Source organism: Lycium barbarum, chromosome 2 (genome assembly GCF_019175385.1).
Source record: "Lycium barbarum isolate Lr01 chromosome 2, ASM1917538v2, whole genome shotgun sequence".
NCBI lineage: Eukaryota > Viridiplantae > Streptophyta > Magnoliopsida > Solanales > Solanaceae > Lycium > Lycium barbarum.
The window spans coordinates 117,805,174-117,830,570 of record NC_083338.1 but is presented as its reverse complement, the minus strand read 5'-3'; the positions used below and the strand labels follow the sequence as shown (position 1 = coordinate 117,830,570).

Here is a 25,397-nt window from a genome sequence, read left to right as displayed (position 1 = left end):
GTTGTAATTTATTTTCTTGTGATTTATTTGATTGTGATTTAAATTAATTCTATTTAATAATGTCAAAGAGATTAAGACGTGGTGCCGGTAGTAGTAGTGGTATTGTTAGGGGTGGGCTTAATGAGGAAACATTTGTGGAAGAAACACCTAATTTAGGTATTGATGTTGGTGAAAATAATCCACTTTTAGGTCATGAGGCAATGCAACAACATTTTACCGACACTTTTAATGAAGATGATGATGATGATGAAACACAACCCTCCGAAAATCCCATAGGAGATACATGTCCTGCACAATCACATACACAAGACAAACCGCCTAGAACTCGTAAGCCAACAGCTAAAGTTTGAAAATTTATGACTAAGAATACGGAAAACCAATCAGCTACATGTACCCTATGTGGACAAGTATTTAGTTTTAAGCAAGGAACTAGTAAGGATGGTGTAACGGGTACACTAAATGGTCATATGAGAACCAAACATATGGATGTTTGGGGAGAGTAAATGGGTTCAAATGTGGGGGTATTCAAATGACGATAGACCCACGAACCGGTAGAAATTTTAAGTATGACAAGAAAAAAAGAGCGTGTAGAAATAGCTAAAATGGTAGCTTATGATTGTTTACCATTTTCCTTTCCCTCAGGTTTGAGGTTTGTTACTTACATTCAATGTTGTTATAATCCGTTATTTGAGGGTATTCCTAGAAGTACTTGTAGAGCCGATGTTATAGATTTGTTTAAAAAATATAGATTTTATTTGCGCCATGTATTTAATTCTTTAAATTGTAATGTTTGTCTTACAACTGATTTGGGTCTTAGTCTTAACAAGTTAGACTTTTTTGCTATTACATGTCATTGGGTTGATGACAACTGGGTTATGCAAAAAAGAATTATAGTTTTTTTATATGATGAAGGAAAAGGTCGTCACGATGGAAAATTTTTAGCAGATTCAATGTCTACTATTATGAGATTTTTTAACATTTATAGAAAAACACTTTGTATTGCTTTAGATAATGCTTCTAATAATACAAAGGTGATAGGTCTTATAAAAAGAGAACTAAACCCTCCGCTAAGAAATATTTTTCATGTAAGATGTAGTTGTCACATTTTAAACTTAATTGTTAAAGATGGTCTTGTGCATTTTGAAGATTCTGTTCAAAAAGTTAGAGATGCGGTTGCGTTTCTTTTTTGTAATGCTAATAGGGAAAGAATTAGAGATTTTAAGAATGTTTGTGTGGAAAATAACCTTAGACCTAAAAAAATTCAAGTAGAAATTGAGACTAGGTGGAACTACACTTACATTATGCTACAACAAGCATATGAGTATAGGATTCCCATACAACAAGTTCACAACAAATATAATACTGATAGTGATGATTGGTTAAATTATTCGCATTGGGAAGATGTTAAAGAATGTGTTGACCTCTTAGAAATTTTTTATAATGCAACTCTTGCTTTTTCTAGACAATTCTATCCCACGGTAACCGGAATTTTAGCCTACTTAGCAGAAATAGCTAGAGTTTTACAAGAATATAAATATAAACCCGGTTATCAAGTGGCTATTTTTGAAATAATAATCAAATTTAAGAAGTATTTTTTTCTCATCCCAACTTTATTTATATTGGGTTCTCTTTTAAATCCTTGTTTAAAAGTGTCTTATACTAAAAATTTGGTTAGTCAAATTTATACATTTTTAGAAATTGAAGAGGGAGTTCAACCATCTTTAGCTGAAGCCGAACTCGCTATTGATGATGAGTTTAGAAAAGTTTTTACTCATTAATCTAGTTTGGAAGAACATGCTACACCCGTTGCTCCACGCCCTACTACTTCTCAGAGTAGCAAAAAGGGTTTGTCGGGTTTAAAAGTTTTACATTCACAGCCAACTTCTTCTTGTACTGCAAACTTTGATGAATATAACTTTTATTTGATGCAGCCAAATGTGGATATCAAGGAACTGGATGACTTGGACGTCTTAGCATGGTGGAAGAAGTACAAGGCAAGCTATCCGGTACTTTCAAGAATGGCTCGAGATATCCTTACGGTTCAAGTATCAACCGTGGCTTCGGAGAGCGCATTTAGCCAAGGAAGACAGCAAATTGGAGACCATAGATATTCATTATCCGGCTTTAGCTTGCAAGTACTAGTGTGCATTCGTGATTGGATTAGATCGGAGCGACGCAACCAAAACTTAGAAGCGGAGGAAGGCGAAGAGGAAGAAATTGAAGATTTGATAGCTAGTGGACCGGACCAAATGGAAGACTTTGAAGATATTTCCATGATCGAATATGATGTGGGGGAAATTAACGAAATGGTTCAAAATTGGTGATTTTATTATTCTACTATTTCTGTACAACTCATGTATTATTGCAAGTTAAAAAAAACTACAAGTTGCAAATAAATGTTATCCAAGAATGAATAAAATATATGGCTCATTGAGCTTTCTTCTATTTACTTGTGTTCATATTTTTACTTTTATTAAGTTAGGAATATACCTAAAATATACTAAGAATATACTCAAATTAAAAACTAAAAAGTTATATATTTGAAAAATAACTAAAATATATTAAGAATATACTTATAATGTATAGTATACTATAAGTATAACTTAAACATATATATATATATATATATATATATATGTATACGTATATATATATATATATATAAGTTATATAACCTAAGTATATTGATATATATACGTATATTCTTACTATATTTTAGGTATATGTAGTATAACACTATAACTTAAGCATATATGATATAACTTAATATATATATTTGTATACACGTATATATTCTGTATTGTTGACTTGCTGTTAGCCTGTTAGTCAGTAAATATTTAAATTTTACTTATAAACTTGTATAACATATGTAAATATACCTACAATATACTAATAAAGACTATAATATATATATATATATATATATATATATATATATATATATAATACAAAAAACAAAAAACAAAAAAAGGTTTTGGAGACTTTGAACCGGACCGGTTCCGGTTTGAGGTTTCAAACCGGTAAACCGGAACTGGTTAAATGGTTCCGATTTTTTAACCGGAAACCGGCCGGTTCTCTAACCGGTTACCGGTCCGGTTCCGATTAAACCGGTTGACAGGTTTACACGTGGCATGCCACCTTAACCCCTCTAACCCATTTTATCCATCTCCTCTATTTATTCTTCGGCTGTAAAAATTTGCTTCCCCTCCACTACCATTGTCAGCATTACCGCAACCACAACCAACTCTCCATTCGTCCCTTTTATCTATTCTCCTACCAATGACTTCAACAGAAAGACAACACCCAACAAGGTAACATTGAATTTCAAACTTTAAATACTCAACGAAAAAAAAAAAAAAACTACTTCATATTCAACCAGGCATGTCAATAGAAATTTGAAAAAGCATCAAATTTTAATCTTAAAATAGAAACCCATATCAAAATGAATAAAGAAAGAAGGGATTGCCAGCAGATTTTAGCAATTGAATTACATCGGAGAGATGCTCCGGGGGAGAGCTAATTGTTTAATGGAAAGTCCAAGTTCAATTGTTTAATACATATTAAGTTGCCGACATCGTTTTCCGATGACATAGACAGAAGAGAGATATGGAATGATTAAATGGGAAATATGTTTTTTTGTTAAAGAGAGAAAGGACAAATAGACCCTGATCATGTGCAAACCCCCCCCCCCCCCCCCCCCCCCGCCCATTAGATATAGAGATGGTGGTGGCGGTGATGGTGGCAATAGCGGTGAAGGGAAAGAAAATTTCAGTGTTGGAAGAACAAATAGAAGGGAGGAGTAAAATGGGTTAGGGTGTTGAGATGACATGTCACGTGACATCTATCTCATTAAATATGCGGCAGCCACATAGAATCGGATAACTATCTTGGATAATTTAACGGATGAGGGATATATTTGACCTCAAAACATAATGGCAGGGATATATTTAATCTCAAAATATATTGAGGGTATATTTGGCCCTTTTCTCACATGAGTATGTTTGGCACTTTTCCGTACTTTTATTGGTGTTTGTGGTGATGGGACCATTTTAGTGGTGTCATGGTTGAATCTGGCGGGACACATAATTAGGGAAATATGTCGATTTTGCTCATGGATATATTGGAATGCGTGTTCTCCTTCTTACCATAAAATTTTGCATGATCAAACCAAATGTATATATTAAAAACTAGTAGCAGTGGAGGAGTCAATTAATCCAAAAAATTTCGACATAGAAAATAGATATATATGTGAAGAATCATTAAAATTGTAAAAATAATTAATTTTGAATCTACAACTTAAAAGTGTAATAGTGTGATAGAAATAAAAAATGACGAAGAAACAAATTGAAATGAATTTTCTGTGTGTCTTTTTCATCTGCATAGTACATGTTTATACAACAATAAAAAGAAATAATTGAGAGCAACTAACTATACACCTGTCCCTATATTATTGGTCTTTGTCATAATAAACTATATTTACACTTAATAAATAAAATGGGAATTGAATACTGCTAATATTTACATCAGCATAGTTCTAGAGAATTCTTTAAAAAAACTTGTGCCAATAAATTAACTCTGCTAAACTGGGTAGAAATTCAGTTTCTCAGGCCACTTAGCAGTTCTTGCATCTTGTCTTGAAACACACAGTTCTTCTCTCTCCATATGTAGTAAACAACAGCCACCAACACCATCCTATACACTTCATCCCTTGGGCACTTCCCATTTGCATTTTGAGTTGCCTAGTTTAACTCAGCATCCCAATCCCCTGGTGTTCTTGTAATGCGACCTGAAAAGGTAATTAATTTTCCAGAACATAGTTCAGATTTGACAAATAGAAAATAGTTGTTGGAATGATCTATCAGAAACAGCCTATCTACCCCACAAAGGTAGAGGTAAGATCTACGTCTACTTGTGGGATACACTGGGCATGTTGTTCTTGTAGTTGTTGGAATGATCTTTTTATTGTTTTGTTGGATTCAGTACTTCAGTAAGCTGTTCAGGCAACTCAAAAGCAGGACATTCATTCTCTGAAAGGACAAGAAAGCTCTAGGTATTTCCTCTTTACTTGGAGAAAGATGGCCTTTAACTCTCGAAGTTCATTACCACATTCCGAACGGTGGGATTATGATGTCTTTTTGAGTTTTAGAGGAGAAGATACTCGTAAGACCTTTGTGGGCCACCTTTATAGAGAATTAAGTCGAGCTGGAATCAATACCTTCAAAGACGATGAAACACTAAAAAGTGGTGCATCCATCTCACCTCAACTTGTGAGTTCCATAAAACGGTCAAGGTTTTCCATTCTCGTGTTCTCAAAGAACTATGCTTCATCCAAATGGTGCTTGGATGAGCTATCAAAGATCATAGAATCTAGACATAAACTTGGGCAGGAAGTTGTACCAATCTTTTATGACATAAGTCCATCGGAAGTACGCTCCCAGAGAAATAGTTTTGCTGACGCCTTTTCCAGATATGAGGAAGATTTCAAGGGTGACACCAAGAAGGTGCATAAATGGAGGAATGATTTATATGAAGCAACCAATTTGGCTGGCCATGATCTGCATAGCAGTACTTACAATGGGTCAGTAGCTATTTTATTTTTTGCATTGTTAAGCGTTTCTTCTATAATGGATGCATTTGCAAAGGTTTACTTTGTGTAACTCGTGAACTTATGAATTGCAAGTAACCCCATTCCACCTACTCCATTGCCTTTCATACCTGTAATATACACAGGTCTGCTAAAGTACCTTTCGTACCTGTTCTAGTAAGCAATGTGATTATTATCCTCTTTGTTCTTCCAATTATGTTCACACTCTCCTCAAATATCTTTTCATTCCTTTCTTTTCTTTTGCTCTATCTTGTGTTTTCTTTATTCGAATTCTCTTTTGCTCAGATTGTCATTCTCCTCTCTCTCTTGTGCAGAAACGAGTCTATGTGCATTCAACATATTGTGAAAGAGATATCTAATGAGTTGTGCCGAAAGTCAATGAGCAGTGGCATGCTAGTGGTAGCAGAATCACAAATTCGAGCTGTATGTTCACTGTTGATGATGGAATGTGAAGATGTTCGATTTATTGGGATTTCAGGGATGGGTGGTATTGGGAAGACCACCATTGCAAGAGCCATTTTTGTCAGGTTTTCTCATCAATTTGAAGGTGCTTGTTTTGTTGCAAACATCAAAGAAAATCAAGCTAAACAGGGGTTGTTGTCTTTGCAAAAGAATCTGGTTTCGGAGGTGTTGACAGTTGAATCTGTGAATATAGCTAATGAATATAGTGGAATTGACTTGATAAGAAAAAGGCTTGGTTCTAAGAAGGTAGTGTAGCTCTTGATGATGTGGATCACCAAGACCAGTTGGATGGTTTAGCTGGAGACCGTGATTGGTTTGGTAAAGGCAGAATTGTTATAACAGCAAGGGATAACCACTTGCTTTGGAACTGTTGTGAAATTTATAAGGTTGGTTTACTAGCTGTAGCTGAAGCGACTCGACTATTTAAACGGCATGCTTTTAAAAAGACATCTCCTAACAGCGATTTTCAGCAGCTCTCTCAACGGGTGGTACAGTACGCTGGTGGCCTTCCCCTGGCGCTTAAAGTCTTAGGTTCATTCCTTTTTGGATGGAGCATGAAACAGTGGAGAAATGCACTAGATACACTGAAAGATACTCCAAATGATGAAATTATTTCAAAGCTTAGGATAAGTTATGATGGGCTGGGTGATGCAGAGAAGCAAGTTTTTCTAGACTTATCATGTTCCCTTATCCCAAGTCCTGGTTTGCTCTATCTTGTGTTTTATTTGTCTCTGTGTTTTCTTTATTCGAATTCTCTTTTGCTCAGATTGTCATTCTCCTCTCTCTCTTGTGCAGAAACGAGTCTATGTGCATTCAACATATTGTGAAAGAGATATCTAATGAGTTGTGCCGAAATTCAATGAGCAGTGGCAAGCTAGTGGTAGCAGAATCACAAATTCGAGCTGTATGTTCACTGTTGATGATGGAATGTGAAGATGTTCGATTTATTGGGATTTCAGGGATGGGTGGTATTGGGAAGACCACCATTGCAAGAGCCATTTTTGACAGGTTTTCTCATCAATTTGAAGGTGCTTGTTTTGTTGCAAACATCAAAGAAAATCAAGCTAAACAGGGGTTGTTGTCTTTGCAAAAGAATCTGGTTTCGGAGGTGTTGACAGTTGAATCTGTGAATATAGCTAATGAATATAGTGGAATTGACTTGATAAGAAAAAGGCTTGGTTCTAAGAAGGTTATAGTAGTTCTTGATGATGTGGATCACCAAGACCAGTTGGATGGTTTAGCTGGAGACCGTGATTGGTTTGGTAAAGGCAGTAGAATTATTATAACAGCAAGGGATAACCACTTGCTTTGGAACTGTTGTGAAATTTATAAGGTTGGTTTACTAGCTGTAGCTGAAGCTACTCGACTATTTAAATGGCATGCTTTTAAAAAGACATCTCCTAACAGCGATTTTCAGCAGCTCTCTCAACGGGTGGTGCAGTACGCTGGTGGCCTTCCCCTGGCGCTTAAAGTCTTAGGATCATTCCTTTTTGGACGGAGCATGAAACAGTGGAGAAATGCACTAGATAAACTGAAAGATACCCCAAATGATGAAATTATTTCAAAGCTTAGGATAAGTTATGATGGGCTGGGGGATGCAGAGAAGCAAGTTTTTCTAGACTTAGCATGTTCCTTTATACCACCTCCTGCTTTAATTAGAAAACTGCACCCTGAAATTACAATAGATGTCCTGGTTGAGAAGTCCCTCCTTTTTGAGTCATCATTTGAAAGGATTGGAATGCATGATTTGATTCGAGAAATGGGTCGTCGTATTGCACTGCAAGAATGCCCGAGGCATCGGATATGGCTTCATGAAGATATTGCTGACGTGTTAACTGAAAATAAGGTATCACTTTATCTTGGGAAATTTTATAAAAATTATAAGCAATCAATCTACTATATTCTGCTCTTGCCTTGAGCTAAAAAACATTACAATAAATGTATTGAGCTTCTTAAATGAGGCTAAAAAACATTTGAAACAATGCATGTATTTAACTTTTAAAAGAGGATTCATTGGTCGACCTCACCTAATTCTGAATTGAGTCATCGTTAATTGACTGTATTAAGCTTGTAGCGCCCTATCCATTTCCAGACTGCCTGCCTGAATTGTCACATTTGTCGCCATCATATTAAATAGATCCACGTGAGCCTGATGGGAGATCGAGCACTTAATAAAATTCCTTCTATCTCCCTGCCCCTAACAAGATAGTCCCACATGCAAGTGACACAAAATGTATATTTTGAAGGATGGATAAAAGTTGATTCTCACATTTGCTTAGAAAATAGAAATTACTCCTTGATGGGATTCTTTTTAGAGCTTTAAATTCAATTAGCAATTGCTAATATAAAAGCAGCTTTTGTGCTTTGTTCTCTGTTAATGCAACTTTGAATCCTCCCAGGGCAGAGAAGCAGTAGAAGTCATACAAATCCCTTTGAAGTCCAACTCAGAGGAAGATAGTATACACCTGAGCAATGAAGTCTTCAGACATATGAAGCGATTAAGAATATTTCTATTACCGCCTCATAAGAACTTCATGCATTTGTGCGCTCATGAACCTATAAATTTTCTTCCTAACAGCTTATGCTGGTTTGATTGGTCATATTATCCTTCACCATCATTGCCAAAAGATTTCGGACCACCGAAACTAGTGGGGCTTCTTATGCGTTGCAGTTATGTGGTAAACCTCTGGAAGAGGTCGAAGGTATGATTTTGACTTATTTAAGTTACTTCTTTTCCTTCAAGCTGGTGAATATCAGTTTTATTGAATTAAAACCGACGCAAGTATAATTTTTACTCTGATCTTTTGACGTGCTAACTTTCTGACGACGCAAGTATAACATTTACAAAATGTTTTCTCTTTGTCAACTCTATTTCTCTTTTCTTTTTTTCAAATACTGTTTCTATGTATTGCATATGCCAATTCCCAAAATAAAACAGAGGCTGAAATCTAGATACCATACCATTGTCTTTGAGTCCGTAAATCTATAGTTAAGACCATGTTTTCATTTAAGATCTAAGGTACAAAAACCGTAACCGTACATAAGACATGAATTCATTGTTATAATCTTATTCTTGGATTTCATTTCTTGCTTGAAATAGCATTTAAACAGGTTGACTCTTCTTGATTTGAGTGACTCCCAAAAACAGATGCAAATTCCAGACCTTTCTGGGTCTTCAAATTTGGAGGGGCTATACCTAAGTCGCTGTATTCTGCTGGTAGAGGTCCATCAATCTGTTGGAGCCATCAAAAATCTTACTGTTTTAGATGTGGAAAACTGTGAAAAACTTGAAAGGCTTCCCACTAAGTTTCAATCGGGGACTCTTGAAATTTTTAATGTTTCTGGTTGTCAGAGTTTGAGAAAAGTTCCTGAAATTCAGCAAAATGTAAATCGCTTATCTGAATTCCGGCAGCCATACTGTGGTGTATCAACATCATTATTTGAACATTTCAATTACCGAGCTTTCTAGATCTGTGTGGCTGCATTCACATTGAAACTCTCCCTAGCAGCATTTGCAGGTTGAAGAATTTGAAGCATCTTTACCTCAACCGCTGTTTCAAACTAAAAAACTTGCCAGAAAACATTGGTGATCTAGAAAACTTGGAGGGACTTGATGCAAGTGAAACTGCAATCTGGCGCACCCCAAATTCCTTCATACACTTGAGGAAACTGAAGTTCCTATCTTTTCGGAAAGTACCCTGGATTTTTCACGTGAGAGATTTATGCAGCTGGAGATGTTTCGCCCAACATGATTTGAACTTTTAGTTGTCCAGTATGTTATCAGTGTTTTGCACACTTGAAAGACTGGATCTTAGTGCTTGCAATTTATTTGATGGCACTGTTCCTGAAGATCTTGGATGCTTGGCCTCACTATTAGAGCTAAATCTGAGCAGAAATAGCTCTACCTATTTAGCTAAAAGCATTGCTCAACTTAACTGCCTTAAACACCTTGACGTAACCTATTGTGATAACCTTAAAGAGCTGCCAGAGCTCCCCCCAAGTATAGCGAGAGTGTTTGCTGATGAACGCTTTGCTTTGCAAAGCATTCAAACACTACCAACCATGTATAAAAAGTTGTACCTGGTCTTCTTCGCAAACCTGAAGATGCAAGAGATGTGGTGTGCTTCTCGCAGGGAAAGTTCTGGCTTAAAAATGGAAAATTGTCGAAGGGAAAATATGATTGACATGCTGCAAGATATGCTCCCTATATTTTTCTCAATGCTGCAGCTAAAGGTATGTTTTCCTCCCTCTTTGCCTATAAATATTTTTAGAGTATAAGAATCAAAGTTGTAATCTTGTTCATTCTAGAAGTTTAAATAATGAACTGAAACTGCAATGTTATTGTTGCAGTCGCAATTCAACGATATGTGGAATTCTTTTTGTATTGTCCTCCCTAGACATGCTCCACGTGTTAAGGTTCCTAGGTGGTTCAAGTATTGTGAGACACAGTCAATGATGATTTCCATCAAACTGCGGGAACACTGGCATAATGATAAGTTTATGGGATTTGCTCTGTATTGTCGGCTTCCTTCCGTAATTGATTACTTTTCAGGATATAACCAATATCGGCAATCAGCTTTCCGTTTGGGCTTGGGTGGAACTGTCAAAACCAAATTGGTGCCCAAACATGCTTCTATGGATCGATCAACACTTGAATATATTTCTTATGTGGGGATATCAAATGCAGTTTCAACTGATTGTCAGGACTGCTTGGTTTTTTGTTCTTTACAGTTGGATAAGAAGGTATATTTTAAAGGAAAAGGGAAAGACCCTTTTTTGGTAATTGATCCAAATGACTACTGTAGATTCGAGGCATCTATAGATGGTCAAATATCAACAAATTGGGCAATTCGTCTTGTATATGCAGATGATATTGAGGTTATGGGGTTGGAATGGACAAGGCAATTTAAGAATAGATTTTTCGTAGAGGAACATAAATTGTGCGCTGAGAGGCTGGGTGGACTTACAATACCACCGGAAATTGTTTTTGTTCTAGTGAGACTTCTTGTCCATGCATTGCCAGTCCTGCCAACTTGCCCTAGATGCTTGTCCTTCGCTGAAGACTTTAATCACACATTCTTGAATTGTAAATACTCACAGCTTGTCTGGGTAGGATCAAGATTGGGCCTAAATTTTGAAATTGGGAACCTACTTACAGTTCAACAATGGCTGGCCACCTGGATTCCATCAGCTCCTCGAGATGAGGATGTAAGTTTCACTTTGGCTGTCCTATGGGCGATCTGGAAGCACAGACACAAGGTAGTACATGAAAGAGCTGTTTTTTGTTCCCTCAGAGGTTATCTCCACTGCCATTGAAGAACACTCAAGATTTCTGAATTTTGAATCCAGAGAAGAAGAAGCTCTCAAGGAGGGGCCTAGAGAAACAGCTTTGGATCTTAAAGCTCTCTTTGTTGATTTTGATGTACAGCAGGACGATGACGTTCTAGTAATAGAGGTTAAGGGTGCTTGGGAAGAGGGAAAAGAATGGGCTGGAGTGGCGTGGCTAGCTTATAACAAGCAAGGGGTTAAAGTGGCAGCAGCAAGAAAATCGCTGAAGGTCATTAGTACATTACATGCAGAAGTACATGCCTTTGACTATGCAATGAAATGGGCTCTGATGGAAGATTCCAAAGTCATAATTTTGTTTGACAACGACACCTTGATTGAGAAACTTCAAGGATGGGGATGCTGTTCAGATCAAGACATTGTCTATATGTTGCGTGAATTGCTGAAATTGATGGAAGGACAAGAAATGTCATGGAAAGTTGTTAAAGTACCCAGTTATGCAGTGTCAGCTGCAAAGAGGGCGGCAGAAATGGCCATGACGACTTACATGGATGTACTAAACTCTGTGACTTAGTGATCAAGTTTAAAGAGCTTGGGCTTGTTATGAACCTTCTTGCTTCATTAGAGAGTTTTATCTCAAGAAAAGTTGTTGCTTCAATAATGACTTGATGGGGGTAAAGAGCATCCTTTTTTATGTAAATTAAAAAAGACCTAATGAATCTTAGGAGGTAGCAGGTAATTTATGCAGGATTCTTCAATTCTTTACAAAAGCAGTGCACTATGATTTATTTGTGTTTATAATTCATTTGATTAGATAAAAAAGATCCATATAATTTACTACTAATTATAAAGAGAGAATAGCTAGGAGGTCTCCGTCGACATGCTCTCTGACCAAAGGGCTGTTTTGAGCTATTTCATGTTTTTTTATTGTGTTGTTAGGCTGCTGTGCTGCATGCTTCCATGATATGGATTTTAAGGCACAAGTATATTACATATCGTTGTACTTCTTTGATTAGTGATACTTCCATCAACTTCATGGAACAAAGGTACAATGTTAATAGGCAATAACCATGTTCATGAGTCATGACTAGTGCTGGCAAAATGAGCTCATATTTTGATAACACGCTCAACTGCTTATATTAAATGGTTCAGTTGAATGATATTTAGATGGATAAAATTTGAGCTTCAATCCATATTTAATCCGTAAAAATGTGGATAGTCATGAGTAAAATCTGAATTAGCCTAACGGGTTAAGCTTCCAATATTTGCTCAAGGTGAAATTCATGACATAAATGCTGTAAAGGTGATCCAACTTAAAACTCCTTATGTTTCTTCTCCCTATAGTTGACCCTGTGAAAGTTTTTTTCCTTCTTTTTTTTTCCTCTAAACATTATAAGAATATTTTTTTTCCAGAAAATATTTTCTGTCCTTCTTGCACATTTAAATACCAATAGCAAGAATACAAATAAATAACAGTCAAGTTTTGTATTTTATTTTTATTTTTCACAATGTGAAATGATTGGAGTTGCATTTAAAAACTTATAGAAAAGTATGAATTTCCAATCAATGATTTTGATTACAAGTTAATCACTAACAATTAATTTCATTTTTTTTGTTTAATATTAAATGTACATTTCTCATTAAAGAGTACCATAACTCTGTTAATATTAAATGTACATTCCTTTTTTTTTTTTGTAAGAATATGTTCGATTTTGTATTGAATTGCAGTCAATCATATTATACTAAAAGTGGAAAGAATCTAAGGGCAAAGTGAATTATCAAAATGCCCCTCAAAAATTAATTACTTATTCCTATGATATTTTTGTATAAAAGTATAAATCAACATTCTAATAAATAATTAGATGTAAATAGTATATACCCTGCAAGTTCAATCCAACAGTTGAAATTCTGAATTTTAAAGTTTCCAGATGAGCATTAAAGGAATTTAAAAAAATTATGACAAGTCTCTTCCACTACTTGCGTTTCCAAAGCAAAAATATAGGACTCACATTGTTTTCCTTCTATTTAATTTAATTTGTCAATTAATGTGTAATAAATTAAAGAAGAGGAACAGATAAAGAAAAGCTACATAGAAATTCTAAAACAGGAACGAACTAGAGTATATATTAGGAAATTGAAAGTCTTTGGAACTGTTATATTTTTTTTTCTATCCATAACTAATGTATTTGCGGCTAATGTGATTGCAGGTTCATTAAAGTTCATTTACTTGCAGCTAATTAATCATGTAACCTCCAGCTTTTTAGGGGGACCTTTGTCCAATTATAAACTGCAGACGAATGATGCTACCCAGGACAATTCAAGGAAGGGTGGTACGGATGGTAATAGCTGTGGTCGCAGAGGTATCTCATTTAGTAAGTGAAATTCTCCGCGTTTCGCGCGGTCATTAAAGTAAAATTAAAATATTATTAAATGTTATTGCTAAATTTTTCTAATTAAAAATATCAGTAGTTAATTAACCTTTTCGGTATTCATTAATTGTTATACTATTGTTGTTTTTAGCTATATTGTCAAAGTTGATACCAAATTGAAAAAAGAAAACCCAGTTCAACAGATTTAAATATCAAACAATGACCTCTTTATTTTTTTTATCATATTCACATTACGACATTTGATCTATTTTTTCCTTTTTAATATATTTCTTGAGTATCTACTTTCTTTTTCTTATCTTTTCTCTTTAATGTTTTTCATTTTAATAATTTTCTTATGTGATCCTATCCTTCTTTATATTTATCCCAACATTTATGTGAAATGTTAAATATCTATAAATAACTTTATAAATAATTTTAGCTATAATTGATAATCTTCCTCTTCTATTTCCCCTGTTAAATTTTCTTTTAATTAATTTTATAATATATTTTTATGATTTATGTGTTATATTAAACATCCAAAAGTAACTTCATAAATAATTTTGGTTATAATTGATTATTTTCATCTTTTTATATCCCACATTTTTTAGTATATATGGATCACATGCCGACGTGCATCAACAAACGTATTCTAATGTCTCTTGAAACTTATTGATAAAAAATCTTATCAATGATCTTGCTCTTAAGCTGTTTTTCACAAAGTAACATTATAAATTTTAGAGAGTTCAAAACGTCAAAATTCTATCATCCTCCTTGTCTAACCATTTTGAAAACTTTTTAGATTTAATTATTTTTTTCATCCAAATATTTTACGCTATCTATTTTTGAAAGATTCTTGATCTAACCATTATATTGAATTATGCATTTTTAATTCTTCTTTATGATATAATTTAAATATTTAACAAAATATATCATAAGTTATAAACCGAATTACATATTTTTCTTTTTTTCACTTTTTTTTTCATACCCTTTAGAAGTTGTCATCCTTTCTTGAATAATCAAATCAATTCTCCTTCACCTCTTAATAATCTTATGCAACATTCTAAAAATTACTTTCTTTTGACTAATTTCTCTTGCCATTTGCTCATGTATTAATATTCCTTGTCATGTATTAAACTAAGAAAAAAAATATTTACCAATATCCCTTGCCATTTTTTAAATCAAGAAAAAAAAATGGATGCCAACACTAAAAGTTCATTCCTCGCTAAATGATGAAAAAAGTGAATGATGAATCAAGGTCTAGAGAAGAACAACAATTTCTCTATTGGGGAAGAAAGTGAATAGAGAGAGACAAACAACTTTACTAAATTATTTATTGCGGCTTAATATTTCTGCATTTTTTAAGTATTAAGCTCAAAGAGTTGATGACTTTTATTAACAACAAAGATCTATGAAAAATTGAAAAACTTGATGGCTTTTATCAACAACAAAAAATGAAAAACTTGAAGACTGCCAATTTTACATATTAATAAATAATTACTTTCATATGAATTAAACTGTAGTTTGAAAATTACAAACTAATTTTATATTCTCATGATGTATCATTAGTCTTATTAAAAGTTAATCCACATGATTACAGAAAAATATATACGCACTTCTTTAAGCAGCATGCACGTATATGTTGACTTTCTTTTCTTGTTTCCACTTTTGAAAACACCCTGAACTAGAGACAAAATAAGTTAGCCTCATAAAAAAAAAATTAACTAAACAGATGAGCATGTTAGAGAATACTACATAAGATAATCAAATTCCTAACAAATAAAAAGAGAAGCTTAGAGAAAAATTGAAATCATTCTTCCTTCATTCATATCAAACACCCAAACAAATGCCCTCTACCTTGTGCCATTCATTCCACTAAAAAAATATAGGATAACCAAGATGGCTCAAAATAAATTTATTTGAATAAGAGTTGGTGTGATTTTAAGGTGTCATAAATTTGTATACTAAATAATTTGGGGTTATGGACAAGAAAGGTTTGAGGGTTATGGATTACTAATATTAATTGGAATTTATGAGTAATGATGAATTTTTAAAATTAAAAAATTGAGAAAAATGAAAGAAAATTTCAAAAATTTGAGAAAAAAGATAAATACTTTTCTTGGCCAAAAATAGGTGCCACATCACTTCTTCTATGCCTTGCTTTTTATTATATATAGATTCGAGGGAATTATATTATGTTTAACACATGGTTTGAGAATGGCTAACAATAATGATCTCTTTCTGTACAGATTAATATTGACTCACGGGGAGAAATCTCTTTAATCCATTATGACAAGAAAACTTACTCAAATATCCTTACCGATTGCAGGTTATGTTGAACAAGCTGGAGAACCGGACCAACAGAACGAAGAAACATACTTATTAAACCAAAGAAGAAGCTCCGATGCAGTATAAGTTGGTCACTATATTTTATAGTTTCTCTTATATTGTTTTGGCAACACTTAAAACAAACATATTAGAAACTTTTTTTGTACAGATTGATAGGATCAACTGTAAATGTCTTTTGGAATAATTTTGTACTGATAATAGTACTTTACCTTTGATTCTATATTATTCCTTTACAGGTTACAACGCTTTTGCTTCTCTTTGAATTGCTTCTTCTATTTTGTCTTTCTATTTTATGAATCATTTTTTGGGTAAATTATTATTATTATTATTATTATTATTATTATTATTATTATTATTTTGTTTTTAAATGAATCATTACATTTGGTTATTGTTTGTTCTTTTAGCTTTAACAGTAATAATATTTTTGAAAAACCTTTCAAATTCTTATTACACCCTATAAAAGTGAACAACTAAATGTCTAATCCCTTTATCATTTTTTTTTCTATTATCTAATTATCTAGCGACCAATAATTAATTCATTCAGTTATGCAGATTGCTCATCAATTTGAACATGTAATTTTTCCTTCAAATTTTATGTTATACACATACATTAATATTTGTTACACCGTTTGAGAAATTCTATATCGATCAACATGGAATACACGTGCAATGCAATGCACGTGTCCAAAAACTAGTATAGTGAAAAGTGAGCAAAGTCTTGTATTATTATTGATATTGCTTGAAGTGCGTTAAGCAAGTTGTAATCACTTAAATTTTATCGAATTTAAATTCATAAAATAATTTGGATTATATTCTAAATTTGAGATATATTAGCCCAATTTTTTAAATGAAGCTAACCACCAAAAGTTGTGATGCAGCGGATGGGGCTGCTGGCTCCCTTAATCAAAGGTTTTGGGTACGAGCTTCGAGTATGAAAAATCTTTAATAGGGAGCGCTTTTCCCGAATGAAGCTCTACGCGACGCGAATCCTGATATAGTTAAGCTCTAATGCGGATATCAGACATTGGGTGGGAAATTAATAAATAAATAAATAAATGAAGCTAAAAGTAACAATATGAAACAAAGAAAATAGGAAAAGAGGGGGAAAAGAAGAAGAAAGGAAAAGCCAGAATAAATTAATGAAAAGAAGGTGGAATATTTGACACCCAACTACTCTGTGTTTCACAGGTCAACAACCAAAAGTCTCCTCTGAATGATTGAGATTCTATAAAACATTCAACTACAAGGTGCTGCTCATTCTTATCTCTATGCATGTGAGTCTGCTCTTTCAGCAAACAAAGGTAGCTCTTTTTTCTTTTTCTATATTTTTCTACTTCTCAAGCTCAATAAAGGTTCTTTTAGTTTTTTTTTCTTTTTTCTTTTTTGTGTTCTATTGTAAAATGGGAAGTTTGTATTTTTTTTTAGTTCCACTCCCTACTCGTGGATTTGTTTAAATGTCGAAGAATGATATTCAAGATTCATCTGGACCTACCTTTAATTTTAGCAAAGAAAAAAAAATAGTACTCCTTCCGTTTCAATTTATTTGTCTGATTTTTGACTTGACCAAAGTAGGCACAAAGTTTAAGAAAGTGGCCAAAAAAAAATTCTTGTAGTTGTTAACTAAGGATAGGTAGATTGTAGCAAAATTCTCCTTAATCTTGTGGTCTTAACATATCATGTGAAAATTTTAGAACTAAAGAGTTCTGAAATAAGGAAACAAGCATTCCTTTTTTAAAAAGACTAAAAAGGCAAGTAGAAAAAACAAATTGAAACGTTAGGAGGAACATTTTTTTTTTTTTTGCCAACTAATTAGCTTTTTATTACCAAAATTGGAGTTATGTACAGGGAAAAAAAAATGTCATTGTGAGCAACATGCTCCACATCCCAGTCATCCTAATTCTAAACAACAATAAACAAAATACAGAAACCAATAAATTAACTCTGCTAAACTGGGTAGAAATTCAGTTTCTCAGGCCACTTAGCAGTTCTTGCATCTTGTCTTGAAACACACAGTTCTTCTCTCTCCATATGTAGTAAACAACAGCCACCAACACCATCCTATACACTTCATCCCTTGGGCACTTCCCGTTTGCATTTTGAGTTGCCTAGTTTAACTCAGCATCCCAATCCCCTGGTGTTCTTGTAATGCGACCTGAAAAGGTAATTAATTTTCCAGAACATAGTTCAGATTTGACAAATAGAAAATAGTTGTTGGAATGATCTATCAGAAACAGCCTATCTACCCCACAAAGGTAGAGGTAAGATCTACGTCTACTTGTGGGATACACTGGGCATGTTGTTCTTGTAGTTGTTGGAATGATCTTTTTATTGTTTTGTTGGATTCAGTACTTCAGTAAGCTGTTCAGGCAACTCAAAAGCAGGACATTCATTCTCTGAAAGGACAAGAAAGCTCTAGGTATTTCCTCTTTACTTGGAGAAAGATGGCCTTTAACTCTCGAAGTTCATTACCACATTCCGAACGGTGGGATTATGATGTCTTTTTGAGTTTTAGAGGAGAAGATACTCGTAAGACCTTTGTGGGCCACCTTTATAGAGAATTAAGTCGAGCTGGAATCAATACCTTCAAAGACGATGAAACACTAAAAAGTGGTGCATCCATCTCACCTCAACTTGTGAGTTCCATAAAACGGTCAAGGTTTTCCATTCTCGTGTTCTCAAAGAACTATGCTTCATCCAAATGGTGCTTGGATGAGCTATCAAAGATCATAGAATCTAGACATAAACTTGGGCAGGAAGTTGTACCAATCTTTTATGACATAAGTCCATCGGAAGTACGCTCCCAGAGAAATAGTTTTGCTGACGCCTTTTCCAGATATGAGGAAGATTTCAAGGGTGACACCAAGAAGGTGCATAACTGGAGGAATGCTTTATATGAAGCAGCCAATTTGGCTGGCCATGATCTGCATAGCAGTACTTACAATGGGTCAGTAGCTATTTTATTTTTCGCATTGTTAAGCATTTCTTCTATAATGGATGCATTTGCAAAGGTTTACTTTGTGTAACTCGTGAACTTATGAACTGCAAGTAACCCCATTCCACCTACTCCATTGCCTTTCATACCTGTAATATACACAGGTCTGCTAAAGTACCTTTCGTACCTGTTCTAGTAAGTAATGTGATTATTATCCTCTTTGTTCTTCCAATTATGTTCACACTCTCCTCAAATATCTTTTCATTCCTTTCTTTTCTTTTGCTCTATCTTGTGTTTTATTTGTCTCTGTGTTTTCTTTATTCGAATTCTCTTTTGCTCAGATTGTCATTCTCCTCTCTCTCTTGTGCAGAAACGAGTCTATGTGCATTCAACATATTGTGAAAGAGATATCTAATGAGTTGTGCCGAAATTCAATGAGCAGTGGCAAGCTAGTGGTAGCAGAATCACAAATTCGAGCTGTATGTTCACTGTTGATGATGGAATGTGAAGATGTTCGATTTATTGGGATTTCAGGGATGGGTGGTATTGGGAAGACCACCATTGCAAGAGCCATTTTTGACAGGTTTTCTCATCAATTTGAAGGTGCTTGTTTTGTTGCAAACATCAAAGAAAATCAAGCTAAACAGGGGTTGTTGTCTTTGCAAAAGAATCTGGTTTCGGAGGTGTTGACAGTTGAATCTGTGAATATAGCTAATGAATATAGTGGAATTGACTTGATAAGAAAAAGGCTTGGTTCTAAGAAGGTTATAGTAGTTCTTGATGATGTGGATCACCAAGACCAGTTGGATGGTTTAGCTGGAGACCGTGATTGGTTTGGTAAAGGCAGTAGAATTATTATAACAGCAAGGGATAACCACTTGCTTTGGAACTGTTGTGAAATTTATAAGGTTGGTTTACTAGCTGTAGCTGAAGCTACTCGACTATTTAAATGGCATGCTTTTAAAAAGACATCTCCTAACAGCGATTTTCAGCAGCTCTCTCAACGGGTGGTGCAGTACGCTGGTGGCCTTCCCCTGGCGCTTAAAGTCTTAGGATCATTCCTTTTTGGACGGAGCATGAAACAGTGGAGAAATGCACTAGATAAACTGAAAGATACCCCAAATGATGAAATTATTTCAAAGCTTAGGATAAGTTATGATGGGCTGGGGGATGCAGAGAAGCAAGTTTTTCTAGACTTAGCATGTTCCTTTATACCACCTCCTGCTTTAATTAGAAAACTGCACCCTGAAATTACAATAGATGTCCTGGTTGAGAAGTCCCTCCTTTTTGAGTCATCATTTGAAAGGATTGGAATGCATGATTTGATTCGAGAAATGGGTCGTCGTATTGCACTGCAAGAATGCCCGAGGCATCGGATATGGCTTCATGAAGATATTGCTGACGTGTTAACTGAAAATAAGGTATCACTTTATCTTGGGAAATTTTATAAAAATTATAAGCAATCAATCTACTATATTCTGCTCTTGCCTTGAGCTAAAAAACATTACAATAAATGTATTGAGCTTCTTAAATGAGGCTAAAAAACATTTGAAACAATGCATGTATTTAACTTTTAAAAGAGGATTCATTGGTCGACCTCACCTAATTCTGAATTGAGTCATCGTTAATTGACTGTATTAAGCTTGTAGCGCCCTATCCATTTCCAGACTGCCTGCCTGAATTGTCACATTTGTCGCCATCATATTAAATAGATCCACGTGAGCCTGATGGGAGATCGAGCACTTAATAAAATTCCTTCTATCTCCCTGCCCCTAACAAGATAGTCCCACATGCAAGTGACACAAAATGTATATTTTGAAGGATGGATAAAAGTTGATTCTCACATTTGCTTAGAAAATAGAAATTACTCCTTGATGGGATTCTTTTTAGAGCTTTAAATTCAATTAGCAATTGCTAATATAAAAGCAGCTTTTGTGCTTTGTTCTCTGTTAATGCAACTTTGAATCCTCCCAGGGCAGAGAAGCAGTAGAAGTCATACAAATCCCTTTGAAGTCCAACTCAGAGGAAGATAGTATACACCTGAGCAATGAAGTCCTCAGACATATGAAGCGATTAAGAATATTTCTATTACCGCCTCATAAGAACTTCATGCATTTGTGCGCTCATGAACCTATAAATTTTCTTCCTAACAGCTTATGCTGGTTTGATTGGTCATATTATCCTTCACCATCATTGCCAAAAGATTTCGGACCACCGAAACTAGTGGGTCTTATCATGTGTCGCAGTTATCTGGTTAACCTTTGGAAGGGGTCAAAGGTATGGTTTTGACTCATTTAAGTTCTTGAATTCAAACCGACGCAAGTATAATTTTTACTCTGATCTTTTGACGTGCTAACTTTCTGACGACACAAGTATAACATTTAAAAAATGTTTTCTTTTTGTCAACCGTTTTGCTCTTTTCTTTTTTTCAAATACTGTTTCTATGTATTGCTTATGTCAATTCCCAAAATAAAACAGAGATTGAAATACTAGATAACATACCATTGTCTTTGAGTCCTCTGTAAATCTATAGTTAAGACCATGTTTTCATCTAGGATCTAAGGTACAAAAACCTTAACCGTACACAAGACATGAATTTATTGTTATACTTTTATTCATAGATTTCATTTCTTGCGTGAAATAGCATTTAAACAGGTTGACTCTTCTTAATTTGAGTGACTCCCAAAAACTGATGCAAATTCCAGACCTTTCTGGGTCTCCAAATTTGGAGAGGCTATTCCTAAGTCGCTGTACTCAGCTCGTAGAGGTCCATCAATCTGTTGGAGCCATCAAAAAGCTTACTTTTTTAGATGTGGAAGGTTGTGAAAAACTTGAAAGGCTTCCAGCTAAGTTTCAATCGGGGTCTCTTGAAATTCTAAATGCTTCTGGTTGTCGGAGTTTGAGAAGATTTCCTGAAATTCAGCAAAATGTGAATCGCTTATCAGAACTCAGGCAGCCATACTGTGGTGTATCAACATCATCATTTGAACATGTCAATGTCGCGAGCTTTCTAGATCTGAGAGGCTGCATTCACATTGAAACTCTTCCTAGCAGCATTTGCAGGTTGAAGAATTTGAAGTTTCTTTACCTCAATGGCTGTTCCAAACTAAAAAACTTGCCAGAAAACATTGGTGATCTAGAAAACTTGGAGGGGCTTGATGCAAGTGAAACTGCCATCTGGCGCACCCCTAACTCCATCATACGCTTGAGGAAACTGAAGTTCCTATCTTTTCGGAAAGTACCCAGGATTTCTCCTGTGAGAGATTTATGCAGCTGGGGATGTTTTGCCCAATATGATTTGAACTTTCAGTTGCCCAGTGTGTTATCAGTCTTTTGCACACTTGAAAGACTGGATCTTAGTGCTTGCAATTTATTTGATGGCACTGTTCCTGAAGATCTTGGATGCTTGGCCTCACTATTAGAGTTAAATCTGAGCAGAAATGGCTTTACCTATTTACCTAAAAGCATTGCGCAACTTAACCGCCTTAAACTCCTTGACGTAACCTATTGTGAAAAGCTTAAAGAGCTGCCAGAGCTTCCTCCAAGTATAGTGAATCTGTTTGCTGATGACCGCTTTGCTTTGCAAAGCATTCAAACACTACCAACCATGTATAAAAAGTTGTACTTGGTCTCCTTCGCTAACCGGAAGATGCACGAGATGTGGTGTGCTTCTCGCGGGGAAAGTTCATGCTTAAAAATGGAAAATTGTCCAAGGGAAAATATGATTGACATGCTCCAAGATATTCTCCCTATATTTTTCTCAATGCTGCAGCTAAAGGTATGTTTTCCTTCCTCTTTGCCTATAAATATTTTTAGAGTATAAGAACCAAAGTTGTAATCTTGTTCATTCTAGAAGTTTAAATAATGAACTGAAACTGCAATGTTATTGTTGCAGTCGCAATTCGACTATATGTGGAAATCTTTTTGTATTGTCCTCTCTAGACATGCTCCACGTGATAAGGTTCCCAGGTGGTTCAAGTATCGTGAGACACGGTCAACGATGATTTCCATCAAACTGAAGGAACACTGGTATAATGATAAGTTTATGGGATTTGCTCTGTATTGTCGGTTTCCTTCCTTAATTGATTGCCCGCCAAGATATAACCAATATCGGCAATCAGCTTTCTGTCACGTCTGGGGTACAACAGTCAAAACTAAATTGGTACCCAAACATGCTGCTATGGGTCGACCAACACTTGAAAATTTTGTTAATATGGGGGTATCAAGTGCAGTTTCAACTGATTTTCAGGACTGTTTGGTTTTTTGTTCTTTAAAATTGGATAAGATGGAGGAATACTTTAAAGGAAAAGGAAAAGACCCTCTTTTGGTAATTAATCCAAATGACTACTGTAGATTTGAGGCATCTCTAGATGGTCGAATATCAACAAATTGGGGAATTCGTCTTGTATATGCAGATGATATTGAGGTAATGAGGTTGAAATGGACAAGGAAATTTAAGATAGATTCCTTTTCGTATCTCGCTGGAGATAAAGAATTTATCCCGGGGATTGATGAGAGGCTGGGACGACTTCTAGTACCACAGGAAATTGGCTTTTTAATGTGGAGACTTCTTTTTGATACTTTGCCAGTCCTGCCAACATGTCCTAGATGCTTGTCATTCACTGAAGACTTTAATCATGCATTCTTGAATTGTAAATACTCACAGCTTGTCTGGGTAGGATCAAGATTGGGCCTAAACTTTGAAGTTGGGAACCCAGTTCCAGTTCAAGAATGGCTGACCACCTGGATTTCATCAGCTCCTCAAGATGAGGATGTAAGTTTCGCTTTTGCTGTCCTATGGGCGATCTGGAAGCACAGAAACAAGGTGGTACATGAAAGAGCCGTTTTTGTTCCCTCAGAGGTTATCTCCACTGCCATCGAAGAACACTCAAGGTTTCCGAATTCTAAATCCAGAGAAGAAGAAGCTCTCAAGGAGGGGCCTAGAGAAACAGCCGTGGATCTTAAAGCTCTCTTTGTTGATTTTGATGTACAGCAAGACGATGACATGCTAGTAATAGAGGTCAAGGGAGCTTGGAAAGAGGGAAAAGAATGGGCTGGAGTGGCGTGGCTAGCTTTTAACAAGCAAGGGGTTAAAGTGGCAGCAGCTAGAAAATCACTGAAGGTCATAAGTAGATTACATGCAGAAGTACATGCCTTTGATTATGCAATGAGATGGGCTGCTACTGAAGTTTCTAAAGTCATAATTTTGTCTGACAACGGCGCCTTGATTGAGCAACTTCTATGTGGGGGAAGCTGTTCAGATCAAGACATTGTCTATATGTTGCGTGAATTTCTGGAATTGATGAAAGAAGAAGAAATGTTCTGGAAAGTTGTTAAAGTACCCAGTTATGCAGTGTCAGCTGCAAAGAGGGCGGCAAAAATGGCCATGAAGACTTACATGGATGTACTAAACTCTGTGATTTGGTGATCAAGTTCAAAGAGCTTGGGCTTGTTATGAACCTTTTTGCTTCATTAGAGAGCTTTATCTCAAGAAAAGTTGTTTCTTCAATAATGACTTAATGGGGTATAGAGCATCCGTTTTTATGTAAACAAAAAAGACCTAATCAAGGATCAAGCTAAAAGGATACTACATTAATTTTGTTTGCACGTGAACGTAATCTTCGGAGATAGCAGGTAATTTATGCAGGTTTCTTCTATTTTTTACAAAAGCAATGCTCTATGATTTATTTCTGTTTATAATTTACTTATTTGACTAGATAAAAATGATCCATATAATTCATTTACTATATATAAAGAGAGAATAGCTAGGAGGTCTCCGTCGACATGCTCTCCGGCCAAAGGGCTGTTTTGGGCCTTTATAAAGAGAGAATAACTCCCATACTTTATAGGGGGGGAAATATTTTGGGAGAGAGCGAAATTTAAATTCTGCTTTGCGATTTTTTTTAAAATTTTTGAATAAGCGAGGGTTCGAACCCGGAACCCATGAGTTTTAGGCGAAGGGCAAGAATTAAAGACCACCAATTTGAGAGGCAAAAGTTAAAGACCACCCCAAAAGAAGGGCAATTCTGCGAATTGCTCGGGAAAAACGCGTAAGTATCCAATAATATAAAAATATTTATGTTCTTTTAGCAGGTAAATACAATAAACATTCAATGGCAAGTAAATAATTATAACCTATTGCTAAAAAATAAGGAAATCATCTGAACATTAATCAGGTCAATAATGCCCATTACATTATCTTCTTACGTTTTTGCTCATTATCTTCCTATGTTTTAGCTCATAAGTATTTTCTATAACTGTTTTGTATATGTTTCCCCCTTTCTTCTTCCTCCCTAGTCTAATGTTAGCATTTTATTCTCCTTTTCTATTTCCCTAGTGTAATTTTATTGTTCATTCAGGTAGAATAAAATCATAGTTTTGGTTCAACACGATGGGA

General features: G+C 35.2%; 1 protein-coding gene and 1 pseudogene across 4 annotated transcripts; both read left to right on the top strand.

Moving 5' to 3' along the window:
- The first annotated feature begins 4,544 nt into the window (after positions 1-4,544).
- LOC132628794 (disease resistance protein Roq1-like) lies at positions 4,545-12,141 on the top strand (annotated as a pseudogene).
- Positions 12,142-17,218: 5,077 nt separating this feature from the next.
- LOC132626901 (TMV resistance protein N-like) lies at positions 17,219-24,669 on the top strand. Of its 4 annotated transcripts, none has more exons than XM_060341928.1 (6): positions 17,219-17,369; positions 18,415-19,012; positions 19,371-20,421; positions 20,975-21,277; positions 21,645-22,778; positions 22,896-24,669. In XM_060341928.1, the coding sequence occupies exons 2-6, from the start codon at positions 18,510-18,512 to the stop codon at positions 24,426-24,428; spliced, it is 4,524 nt and encodes a 1,507-aa protein (XP_060197911.1). In that variant the 5' UTR covers positions 17,219-17,369; positions 18,415-18,509; the 3' UTR covers positions 24,429-24,669. The 4 variants fall into 4 exon arrangements, with proteins under 4 accessions (XP_060197911.1, XP_060197915.1, XP_060197914.1 ...); XM_060341932.1 differs by lacking the exon at positions 17,219-17,369 and having other exon boundaries at positions 17,384-19,012; positions 19,371-19,908; positions 19,996-20,421; XM_060341931.1 differs by lacking the exon at positions 17,219-17,369 and adding an exon at positions 17,385-18,228.
- Positions 24,670-25,397: the final 728 nt, after the last annotated feature.

Coding starts and splice junctions, on each gene's coding strand:
- LOC132626901 (XM_060341928.1), top strand. CDS start 18,510: ATGGCCTTTAACTCTCGAAGTTCATTACCACATTCCGAACGGTGGGAT. Junction 19,013..19,370: donor CATAGCAGTACTTACAATGG/GTCAGTAGCTAT, acceptor TCTCTTGTGCAG/AAACGAGTCTATGTGCATTC. Junction 21,278..21,644: donor ACCTTTGGAAGGGGTCAAAG/GTATGGTTTTGA, acceptor TGCGTGAAATAG/CATTTAAACAGGTTGACTCT.